At 37.4% G+C, this 12893-nt stretch overlaps 1 protein-coding gene across 8 annotated transcripts in view; it reads left to right on the top strand.

Moving 5' to 3' along the window:
* The window catches only part of LARS2 (leucyl-tRNA synthetase 2, mitochondrial), a 207028-nt gene that overhangs the window by 52730 nt on the left and 141405 nt on the right, over positions 1-12893 (top strand). For 7 of the 8 annotated variants that reach the window (XM_087916743.1, XM_087916742.1, XM_087916741.1 and 4 more), the window contains one exon: positions 8153-8244. The exons of the other annotated variant lie outside the window; for it this stretch is intronic. In XM_087916743.1, coding sequence (XP_087772869.1) covers positions 8153-8244 — 92 coding nt within the window. The remainder of the gene's footprint in view (positions 1-8152; positions 8245-12893) is intronic. 8 annotated transcript variants of the gene reach the window in all.

The following is a 12893-nucleotide window of genomic DNA, read 5'->3' as shown; positions in this document are numbered from 1 at the left end:
CTCCACAAATTCCAAAGCCAAACTTCAAGTACTCAATTAATAATAGAAGTTCCAAAGAACACCTGTTAAAACATTCTCCAGTGTTCTTCCTCTATCTAATCAAGTTCCAGTGTCCTTGAGAAAGGATTCTTCACAGCCCTCTCAACTTCCAAATAAAGTATTTTCAAGCCTCTAGTTGGCAGTGTTACAAAGTTTCTTTAATCCACTCCCCCTTCTTTCCCAAAAAAGCCTAATAAAAAAAGGGAAATATATGTGTGTGTGTGTGTGTGTGTGTGTGTGTGTGTATATATATATTTTTAAGAAAAAAAAATTACTAAAGGGAGCCTCTGTTCTAAAAAAAAAACTATTAACAGTCAAGTGGGAAAAAAGAAAGAAGAATTAGGTGAATATAAGAGGAAAAACCAGTCTAGTTACAGTTACTGGATCACAATGGAAGTTCAATGAAAACAAAAGTAAAAGTAAAAAGCCAAGCCTCAATTTGACATTCTCTTTAAGAAATTGCCGCTAAATCAGTTTCATCAGTTTTTGTCCAAAGTCTTACAGGATTCTTCTCATTTTAGAGTGTCCTTAAGTCCCCCCAAAAAAAGATTCTCACCAGCCGATGCACTTTCTCTTTCTGCCTCTTTCTTCCGGAGCTGTCACAGCTTCAGCAGCTTAAAGGCTGCCTCTCCGCCGATGGTAAAAGTGCTTCTTCTGGATCAACCAGGGACTTTGCGATGTCCCTGGGATCAGCAGAACACGCCCCTTACTATCACCGTCTCTACGGGACGGTTTAGGTCCATTAGGACTGACCAGGGGCGAAGATATCAGCTTCAATCTCAGAGCCCCGAGATTGCAGCTGTATCGCAGCGATGTGGCTCCGCCTTCTCCCCAAAATAAAAGTTATTATGTAACATAACCGTAATTGAGACTACGAAATGGATGCACAAAACTGATGAACCAACCGACACACTGTTTGTATATAAGTATGGAAGAGAGCTGATGCTTTTATGTTTTGTCTGTTTTTGTCTGTTTGTTAAAAAAACCAATAAAACTGTTTTCAAAAAAAAAATGCTAAATAATGACTGCCATCAATCAGTATCTTCTGAATCTTCCAAGTTACTTTTTTTTTTAAGTGTTCCTAAGTTCAATAAATTAATTTCCTTCGCGTATGACCACCTCTTCACTTAGTATAAAATAAAATAGAATTCTCCCCAGGATCAGTTAAGAGGCCTATTAAACAGTTAATATCCAATATTTTGTTGCAATGACTTCGGAGTTTCCTAAGTATCTCATATAGCGCCGCGCTATCTCTTCTTCACCAACCTCATTCCTCTTCTCGTCTTTGCTTTAGTAATGTTTATCCTAGAAAGTCCATCAAAGTAACAATCAAATCAAGTATTCAAAATTCTCCACAGCTTCCAGACTCTTTCCAAGTGGTATTTTCCTGACCTCGTAGACTTCCCCTTTCATTCGTTCTAATCACTTCGGTCTGCCGGCCCTTTTCGCCCACGCTTGTCTAGCCTCCGCTTTTTAGCCACTTTCCTTTCAGGCTTCCGACAAACACTAGTACAAAAGATTATAACTTGCCGATCTTCCTCGCCACCGTTGAGCTCTTCCTGTCACCCTTTTCTCCACTGATCTTACGAACTGTCACTTACTCGCTTTTCACATTGGAGGCAGTCTGGACTTCGGAGCCGCCATTGATAGGAGGCTGTTTCTTGTTCGTTGGGCTCTGGAGGGCTTCTCTTCGCTGCCGGGGGGGTTGCCTTCCCCACACTACAGCCAGAGTTTCCCCCACACTGACATGAATCTCTCTGGGATTCAAGCACCCTTGAGGGATTGCACAGAAAGAGATAAACTGAAACCACAGATGGGCTTCTGCACCTCTGCTCGTCCTTGCCTTGCCACCGGAAGTTCAGCACTGGTTCTTTTGCAAACGGTTCTTTCATGTTTTAAATGCTTTTCGGCAGGTTAGGTCCCATTGTAGGGGTTATTCTGGGCGGGGTTTCATTCCTGGACTCCCTGTCTTTAGGAGGTCCATCGTGGGTTTGGCAATCCTCACAAAAGAGGGGATGAATTGTCGGTAGAAGTTTATGGATTTCAAGAAGCTTTGTAGCTATCTGCAGGTGTGAGGGGTCTGCCAACCCAGAATGGCTTGTACTTTGGCTCAGTCCATCTCTGTGCCCTCATTGGAGACTTGATAGCTCAGGTGGTCCAACTGTGTGTGGTGAAATTCGCATTTTGATAGTTTGATGTACAGGTTTGCTTCTAGAAGTTTTTTCAGTACCTGGCGGACTAGGGGTATGTAGTCATCCATCGTCTCAGTGTAGATGAGAATGTTGCCAAGTAGACAAGAACCCCCCTATAAAGATGTTCATGTAACACCTCATTTATTAACTGCATGAACACCGCCGCAGGGCCCTGTAGTCTGAAAGGCATGGCTTTGAATTGGAAGCTCCCTAGGGGGTAGTTGAACGCTGTTTTCCATTCATCTTCCTCCCTGATGCAGACTAGATAGTATGCTTCTCTGAGATCTAGTTTGATAAAGACCATCCCTTTGGCCAGATGGGATGTCCTTCATGAGCAGGAGGGGATATAGGTTGTGTACACACAGTCCTAAAGTCCACGCACAATCTCATAGTTCCATCTTTTTTTTCCTTTGAACAGGATTGGGGCTGCGACCTGTGGCTTGGATGGCTCAATGAACCCTCTTGCTGAGTTTTTGTGTATATATTTGTGTATTTCTTGCATTTCCCAGGCATCATGGCATACATTTTGGGTTTTGATAGTTTTGCCTTGGAATGATTTCTATGGCATAGTCTGTCTCACGGCGGGGAGGTAGGATGTCACACTTTGTCTCACTGAATATTTCAGCGAGGTCCTGATATTGTCTTGGGATCTGTCCAGCCTCTGTTTCAGGACCATGGTTAGGTTGATCAGGCACCTAGTGCAGTCTGAATCTATTAGGACTTGGAAAGTGTCCCAAATTCCTGTTTTGGGGGCTGTGAGCCATATTGGGAAGATAAAAAGGAGAACTGGTCCACTCACCATTGGGTTGTTTTCGCCCTCATCCTTGCTGTCATAAGAATCTGGTGACTGATTATTGTTGTCTGGGGTTCCCCCCTCTTTGGCTGGGTGAGGAGGGACCTCTGCAGTCTGAAGAGCCTTCTGGAACGCCTTGGTAGCACACCTGGGGCCTTATTCTGGTCGTGCTCTGGGTGGTGGTTCTGGACCTGATTTCAGGTCTGGGGTTGTGCAAGCCACTGCCCTGTGCTCTACTCCCCCACATCAGTAACATTTAAATGGGCTTTGTGAGAGGGCTGGTTTTGGGGCCAGTCATGGTGTTGTGGTGTCCCATCGGCTGGGTAGTCTCTGATCTGGCTGCCCAATCTTTTTGTTTCCCAGTGGCTTTCTCATGTCGTTAGTGCATTATGCCCTGTCGACTTTTATGGCAACTTGGAACCACTTGGAGAGTCAGTTCAGGATATCCCAATAGACGGTTACTTTGCTAATTTGCTTGTCCAGGCTGGTTATAAAAAAATGAACCAGCATCCACTCAGGCAAAAGGGGTAGCTTCCCACTGATTCTCTTGAATTCATGGATGTGTTCCTTGATGGGTCACCCTCCCTGCTTTACGTTGATGAGCTCATCTTCTGCATATGGGTCTTTTTCTGCCTCCTCAAATCTGGCCTCTAGCAGTTGTAGGAAGTCATCTATGTCATGTAGTTGGAGGGCCCTTCTCTTGTGAAGTCTTGCTAGCCATCCTCTTGCTTCTCCCTCTAGCCCCTCAGAAACGGCATTCACCATGGCTCTAGAGGAGGGGTAGAGGTGTCCTTAGGATTCCAGGGGGATCTCAGCTGAGTCAAGGAATAAAGCTACCTGGTCTGGGTTTCCATCAAAATTTCCCCTGAACCGGGGCAGTTCACTGACATTCTCCTCCTTCTCCTGGTCATTCTCTAAGCCTGCTCTTGAGGTGGCTAACGTTCATCCGCAGCTCTAATGCGCACAGGAGGATGGGCTGCCTGCTGTATGGGGAAGCACTGGCTGTCGCAGTGGGCTCTTTTTTCTTCTGGTGGGTAGAGAGGAAGGGCTGTGGTCTCGCCTGCTTCTCCCAACTTCAAAGGTCTCTGTAAAAGCTCCCCTCTGTTTTGGGCGACAGGACGGGCCATCATCCCAAATGGTGGCCTATTCAAATTCCTCCCTCAGCTGCTCTAAGGATCTCCCCAGGGATTCTGTCAGGGACTTATCTGTTTTTCTCGCCTCCAAAGAAGTTTCTCCTCTTCTGAATTCAAGGGGGGATGTCCTCCTTCTGTAATTATGCCATCAGCTTCTGTTTGCATGCTTCCTAGTCATCATAAGGTGGCAATATTTAAGGGAAAACATCAAATAGGGGAGATAACTATAATCATACTTAATATATTTATAGTTTATATTTATATCTATCTATTCATATATTTATATACATTTCTATAATTGGATAAATTTCTTATTCTAAAATATTAATAAGTGGTCACGTATTGATATTGCCTGAATGGGTGGAGAAATAGAAGGAGAAGTGCAAGATATAGAAATATTACCAGACTCTTGGGCAGACCACAATCCACTCAAAATAATTTGGAGAGGCTGGAAGAAAACAAGACAAAGATGGACCTTAAACACACAAATATTAAAAGATAAAGAGCTTGTTCTGAAACTCAGAGGAGAATTAACATTATTTTTTAATGAAAATAATAGACAACACACATCGACACAAAATCTATGGAATACTCTGAAGGCCTGCATGCATGGAATTATAATATCTTATTTTGCTAAAAGAAACAAAGAAAGGTGGACTCAACAGAATAACCTGTAGGAAACAATTAAAAACCTAGAAATCCAATTGCAGAATACCCCACAAAACATTAGACTTAAAGAATAATTGACCTTAATTAAACACAAACTCAATATAGTAGAATAGAAAGAAATGGTGAAAAACTTAAAAGCAATCTAACAAACATTTTTCGAGCAAGCAAATAAACTGGGAAGATGGCTCTCCTAGAGACTCAAAAAAGAGAGAGAAAAAAGAACAATATATCAATTACAGGACGAAATGGAGAATTCCAACACTCAGTAGAAAAGAAAAAAATTGCATACCAATATTTTGAGGATTTGTATAAAAATGAGGAGGTAGACGAAGAACAGATAAAGAGAATATTTGAAAGAGGAAGGAAGTCCATTAATAGCAGAATTATTGAGGGAAAACTTAACTAAAGATATAACTATTACAGAACTTAACCAGACAATTAAGAATCAGAAAAATAACAAAACACCAGGACCAGATGGTTTCTCAGGAAAATTCTTTAAGATAATGGAAGAACAGTTAGGACCACTGATGTTAGATCTGTATAATGAAGTTTTGATAGAAGCCAAGATGCCAGAGTCATGGAGGGAAACATAAATCTCGCTAATCCCAAAGGAGGACACTAATCCAAAATTATAGGCCTATATCTTTATTGAATGCCAATTATAAAATATTTGCGACCATAATAGCGAACAGATTGAAAAGACTACTGAATGAATATATTCGTTCGAATCAAAATGGATTTTTGCCATCTAGATACATTAGGAATAATTTAAGGATAGTATTAGACATTCTGGAATGCTACAAAGCCCACCTGGAGAAAAACAGGTGGCCCTTTCTTGGATGCCCAGAAGGAATTCAATAATTAAATTGGAAATTTATGATACAACAAATTTAAAACATGAACCTAGGAAGTAAATTTAAGAATATAATAAAAACAATTTACTCCACCCAAAAGGCAAATATTATGATAAATGGTGAAAACATCCCGAGGTTTGAAATAAGGAAAGGAGTAAGATAAGGCTGCCCTCTGTCACCTCTGCTTTTTATCTTGTCACTAGAGGCCCTACTAAGATGAATCAGACAGAACCAGGGAATAAAAGGAACTAGAGCCAAAAAGGAAGAATACAAACTGCAAGCCTTTGCAGATTATATTATTGAGGATCCGATAGAGACAGGGGAAAAGATAATTAGAGAATTGGAAAGATACGGGGAAGTAGCAGGTCTTAAAATTAACAGACAAAAAAACAAAATTTCTAACCAAAAATCTAACGGAATTAAAAAAAATAGAATTGGAAAAGGTAATAGAACTGCAAATAACAAAGAAAATTAAATATTTAGGTATATATATGGTTGACTGCTCAGTGTATAACAATAAAGGAGAATAATTATAATAAACTCATACAACAAAGACTTAGAATTATGGGCTAAATTACAACTATCACTGTTAGGAAGAATAGCAGCCATTTAAAAGTCCATCTTACCCAAATTCCTGTATTTATTTCAGATGATCCCCATTAAATTAGAGAAATTTTTTGTTAGATTAATAAACTTATGGCAAAATTTATTTGGTTAGGCAAAAAACCTAAAATAAAGATGAAAGCACTACAAGATATTAAAAGAATGGGGGACTTGGACCTCCAAATTGGGAGTTATATTACAATGCGATGGCATTAATCTGAATTAAAGAATGGGTTAATCTAACTAAAAGCAAATATTAAGTTTAGAGGGCCACGACCTGCAAAGAGGATGTGATGCCTTTTTGTGGAAATCAGGAACTAAAAACAACAACATTTTCACAGACATTTGATTAGAGATTCCCTACTACAAAATTGGATTAAAATTAGAAAGAAACATTATATGAAAATTCCAATTTGGCTATCTACGATGGAAGCTATGATACACCCAAACAATTTAGACTTATGTAAAATGACAAAATATGCTTTAGATGTACAAGGAAACTTAAAATCTATCCTGGACCTTCAAAAGCAAGGGGTACACATCGACTGGTGGGCATATCTTCAGCTACAAAACAGGTATAAAAAAGACATAAAAGATTTTGGAATATATTTGGAACTACAACAATTGGATAAAATTTTTAACAGGTCCAGATATAATTAGAATATATATTCAGAATTGTTCATAAATCACAACGGCTGCTTCAAACGTATCCTTTTGAATCCACGAAGCACTTTGCTCCAAGCAAAGATTGAGAGTCAACATGCCTCCTTAAATCCCCTGGATGGGCGTGTTAATCTCTCTAATCAATGTCTGGCTTGACGCCTCCTTTCAGATTGTGATTGACGTTTCAGTCTTCTAGTTCTAGCATCAAGCCAACATCCGTCAGTGTCCTCCTCGCTAGAAACCTCTGGCTCATTTTGTGGATCAGGTGTTTGCATGAACGAAGTCGAAGGTTCTGGAGAGGATTGTCTCTCCGACAATCTCTCAACCTCCTGGCTCACATCTGTGTCCTCTGATAATTCAGACTCCACATTCACAGCAGGCTCAAACTTTCCATCTTCAGAGGTATCAGAGTCAAAACTCCCAGCAGGGTCAATCCTTCCAGTCACAACATGGAGTGGTGAAGGATAAAGGAAGGAAGGAAGGGATTATTTGTGTTGTCATATGTGTACTAAATATCATAGCACATTATCAAAATGACTGGATGTACCTTAGCATGTACAAGTACACTAGTATAGCATATACTGTCAGGTTTCCAAGTGATGAAATCCACTTAAAAAGAAAAGAAAAAAGTCCATTTTCAAAAAGGATTTCTTTTATTTAGGAAAGCATCAAATTGGCAAAGTCCCTGATAATTCCAGATCTGACACAACCTGAAATTACCTCACAATATTACAAGTTAGAAACAACCCCCAAAAGTCACATTCTCCAATAGAAGTAATTCGATGTTGCTTGATGTCATAAAACTCCATCTCAAGCAAGGACAGCTCATTTCCTATGGGAAGAAAGATCACCTAGCGAAAACAACTCTCTTTATCTCCACTCCTCCCCCCTTAGGAATGTGGCAAGCCCAAAATCCTTCCCCCCATGATTGCTACAGAGAAAGTAAGAAAAAGAATATATACTAAGACTAACTAAAATGGCTACACTTATGTCAATTTTGGGCTTGACATATGCAACCAGCTTTGACTTTTTTCAAGTTAACACAAAAAATCCTAAGCATTATATTTAAAGTGAAATTGTATGTGACAAGCATAATATGTATGATTTTGTGATAGAGTGAAAATGTTGAATTTGCAAACATGTTTCATTATTTTGAACCATGAAGCTCTGGAAAATGCCAAAATAATATTTCTTGCTTTTGCACAGGTGATAAATCCAATGGGATGGGATGCATTTGGACTACCAGCAGAGAATGCAGCAATTGAGCATGGATTCCATCCAGCAGAGTGGACCCAAAGGTTTTTGTTTTCCCAATTTCTTGTCAAATATGACAGTACAGAAGTCACCATAGTACAGGGATGACAAACTCAATTTCATTGGGGGTTGCATCATGGCTGTGGTTGACCTCGGGGTGGGTGGGCATGGCCAACTGGGCACCACATTCCAAACTGCTGGCAATGTTTTCTCTTTACATTGGGTAGACTGGGCCAAAGCTATACTGGCCTGATCTCGTCACATGGGGTAGACTGGGCCAAAGCCACGCTGGCCTGATCTTTCCTCTTTGCAATGGGTAGACTGGGTCAAAGCTATGCTGGCCTGATCTCTCTTTGCATTTGGTAGATAAGGCCAATCTTTTTTCTTCACATTGGGTAGACCAAGACAGCTGTGTGTGCCAGCTCCAACCACATTGCAGGCTGCATCTGGTCTGCGGGCCTTGAGTTTGACACCCGGCCATAGTAGGAGGGAAATATATTGATATAGGTTAGCCAAAAAATAGAAGTCTGGTAGTGCTTTTTCTGATTAACAAAATTAAGTAAATTTTAGTTTAAAGGATATGATTTCATGAGCTCACTTCCTCAGATGCCTAGAGTTGCTTAACTAGATATAGAATTTTAATTGAGATGAAATGTGTGTAGGGCAGCAAGGAGAGACATGTTTTTTAGATTTGTTACAGATCTGTATGAGAGATTGAATTAAGTTGTAATTTTTTTTATTTTTTATTTTTAAAAACAAACATACACATGCAAAACATAAAAACATAAAACCATCTTCCATTTTATATACATACAGTGTGTCAGTTGGTTACATATCTTTTGTGCTATCCTTTTGTAGTCATTTACTCACAATTTATATAAGTCTTCTCATTGTCGAACTAACATATGCTTATATATTTATCAGTTATTAATCATTCATGACTAAACTAAATCATTTTATATGAGATTTTATATGAGATGTTCCAAGTTTTATCTTAAAATTTGTGTTATACTTTCAAGCAGTGGTTATATATATCTATATTATGTTTTATATCAGCCTATTAAATTTCTATCACAAAATCATCTAGTCTATTACATTACCATGCCTTTTTATCCAACCAAACAAATCCCATATCATATAAAATTGCTTGTCTTCTTGTTCTCTAATTTCAAATGTCACTTTACTCATTTCAGCACAGTCTATAATTTTTTTGATAACTTCCTCCTGCATAGGTATTTTGTCATTTTTCCAGTTCTTCGCAAATACAATTCTAGCCGCTGTTAAAACATTTACAATCAAATATTTCAGTTCTTTATTGTATATGTCCGGTATGACTCCCAATAAAAAAATCTATGGTTTAAAGTCTATATGTTGTTTTATCATTTTTTCCAACCATGTGTGGATTTTAGTCCAATATTTCTTCGCATCCGAACATGTCCACCACATATGGTAATATGAACCAGGTATCTGATGACATTTCCAGCATTTATCTGATTTATTCTTAAACATTCTCACGATTATCGTCGGGGGTAAGTGCCACCTGTAAAACATCTTATACAAATTTTCTTCATATGCAGTTGACATTGTCATTTTATAATTTTGAGACCACAGTTTTTGCCATTTTTCTAAATCAATCCCATATCCAAAATTTTCCCCCAAGCAATCATCGTTTCTTTGACTTGTTCCTCCTCCAATTTAAATTCTAATAGATGTCTATAAAGTTTTTTAATTACCTTTTCATCAGTACCCATCAAAAATTTATCTAAATTTTGTTTATTCATATTTTAACGAGATAACTATAATTTACTTAGTTTATTTTGCAATAAATTATAAGATCATACCAAATCTATCTTGATAATGTTTTATAAAGATAATATCAAAAAAAGGAAAAAAAATTTTTATGCTAAATCTGAATATTCTATTATTATGTTTTATTATCTAACCATTGATAAAAAAGATCCCAAACTTCATAAAATTGTTTATCTTCTTGTTCTCTAATTTCAAATGTCAATTTACTCATTTCAGCACAATCCAATATTTTCTTAATAATTTCTTCCTCTGATGGAGTTTTCTCACTCTTCCAGTTTTTAGCAAATACAATCCTAGCCGCTGTTAATATATTTACAATCAAATACTTCAAATTTTTATTATATATATCAGGTAAGATTCCCAATAAAAAAATCTCTGGTTTCAAGTCTATATGTGTCTTTGTCATTTTTTCCAACCATATGCGAATCTTAGTCCAATATTTTCTAGCGTCCTCACAAGTCTACCACATATGGTAGTATGAGCCAGGTATCTGATGACATTTCAGCACTTTTCAGATTTGTTCTTAAACATTCTTGCAATTCTTGTGGGGAAAATGCCACCTGTAAAACATCTTATACAAGTTTTCTTTTATAAGCTGTTGACATTGTCATTTTATAATTTTGAGACCACAATTTTTCCCATTTCTCCAAATCAATCCCATATCCAAAATTCTTCCCCAAACAATCATCGTTTCTTTAACTTGTTCCTCCTCTAATAAAATTTCAACAAATAACTGTATCATTTTTAATCACTTTTTCATCAGTACCTGTCAAGATCCTGTCTAAATCAGTCAATTTAACATAAAATCCCTCCGTTTTAGAATCTATAAGATACCTTGAATGTATTTGCGCATATGAAAACCAATTCATCTTTATGCCTTGTTCTTCTAGTTTTTGCATTGTTTTAAGTTCACTCTCTTCATCCAATATTTCCCCATATCTAACTGTTTGTTCCTTCTCATATATTATAGGATAAGAAAAGGCTTCAATAGTTGATAACCAGACTGGGATTTTCAAATAACATTTTCTCTAATTTTCTCTCAATTCAACCATAAAGACTCCCTTATATAATGCCTTCTAAAAATAGCCACTGCGATTTAGTTTCCTTATACCACAGAAAAGCATGCCATCCCAGTAATAAATCATGCCCTTCTAGTGTCAACAATCTAGTCTTGTTATCCAATCTTTAACCCACATTAAATTTGCAGCTTGGTAGTACAACTCCCAATTCGGAAGGCCAAAACTTCCTCTAATTCTAGCATCTTGTAGAAGTTTTAATTTTATTCTGGCTTTCTTACCTTGCCATATAAACTTCAACACAATTTTATTTAATTCTTCAAAGTAATCTTTACCAAGCCTGATTGGTATGGTTTGGAACAAATATAAAATTCTGGGTAAAATATTCATCTTGATTGTTGAAATTCTACCTATCAATGACAATTGTGGATTTTCCCATTTCTTCAAATCAGATGCTATCTGTTGTTTAAGTTTAATATAGTTATTCTCTTTTCAGGTAGTACATCTTGACGTCAAATGTATCCCCAAATATTTAACCTTATTCAGAATAGCTTGAATTTTCAATAAATCTGCCAGTTCATCTCTTTGTTTTAATAACATATTCTTTGTCAAGATCTTTGTTTTATCTTTGTTTATTTTCAAGCCCGCCATCTCACCATAGAATCTCTCTATCTTTTCCAGTAGCTTTAAAGCTGTTCCTAGAGGATCTTCCAAAATAAAAACCAAATCATCCACAAAGGCTTGCAATTTAAATTCCTCCTTCTTAATTTTCATTCCTTTTATATTTGGATCCTCTCTAATGTTTCTATTCAGCACTTCCAAAGTCAATACAAATAACAAAGGTGATAATGGGCAACCTTGTCTTGTGCCTTTTCTTATATTAATAGAATCTGTAAAATCTCCCTCTATCATTACTCTTGCCGTTTGTTTATCATATATGGCTTCTATTGCTTGAATAAATTTTCTAGCAAAGCCCATCTGTTCCAATAACAAAAACATGAATCTCCAGTTCACATTATCAAATGCCTTTTGGGCATCGAAAAATATCAAAGCCATTTGTTTTTCAGGATGCGCCTCGTAATATTCCAAGGTGTCCAGAATTACCCTCATATTATCCCTAATTTGTCTCTTTGGCAGGAATCCATTTTGGTCAGGATGAATTTTGGTCAGGATGATTTATTTAGGTATCTTTTGAGCCTTTCTGCCAAGATGGAAGCAAAAATTTTATAATCTGCATTCAGTAAAGAAATAGGTCTATAGTTCTTAATTTGTGATGGATCGGCCCCTTCTTTTGGAATAAGTGTGATATAAGCTTCTGACCATGCTTTGGGTATTTTCTTATTTAACATGGCTTTATTTATAACTTCTAACAGTGGAGTGCTCAACGATTCTTGTAATGTTTTATAAAATTCTGCCGGGAGCCCATCTGGGCCTGGTGCTTTTCTATTATTCTGCCTATTAAATGCTTCCGTTAGTTCCATCATTGTTATAGTACTTTCTAACATTTTTTCAGTCTCTTCAGATATCTTAGGTAGGTTAGCATTTTGTAGATAAAGCTTAATTCTTTCCTCATCAAAATCCTCCTGCTTATATAATTGTCCATAAAAGTCTCGGATAATTGTCTTTTTCTCCTTATTACCATAACACATCTGGCCTTGATCATCTATTAACTGTACTATTTTCCTAGATTCTTTCTCCTTTCTCAATTTGTATGCTAGCCATCTACCTGGTTTATTTGCATCTTCAAAATAGTTCTGTTTAGCACTTTTTGTGCCAATCCTTCTTTCTCTGCCTGACCCATCTTATGTTTAATTATATCCATTTTGAATTTAATATCTTTTTTCTGTGGCATATTCTGCAATTCTTTT

The sequence above is a fragment of the Pseudonaja textilis genome, chromosome Z (genome assembly GCF_049901715.1).
Source record: "Pseudonaja textilis isolate UNSWEBS1 chromosome Z, rPseTex1.2, whole genome shotgun sequence".
NCBI lineage: Eukaryota > Metazoa > Chordata > Lepidosauria > Squamata > Elapidae > Pseudonaja > Pseudonaja textilis.
Note: the sequence above shows the minus strand (reverse complement) of the source record. Positions and strands in the feature narration are given on the sequence as shown.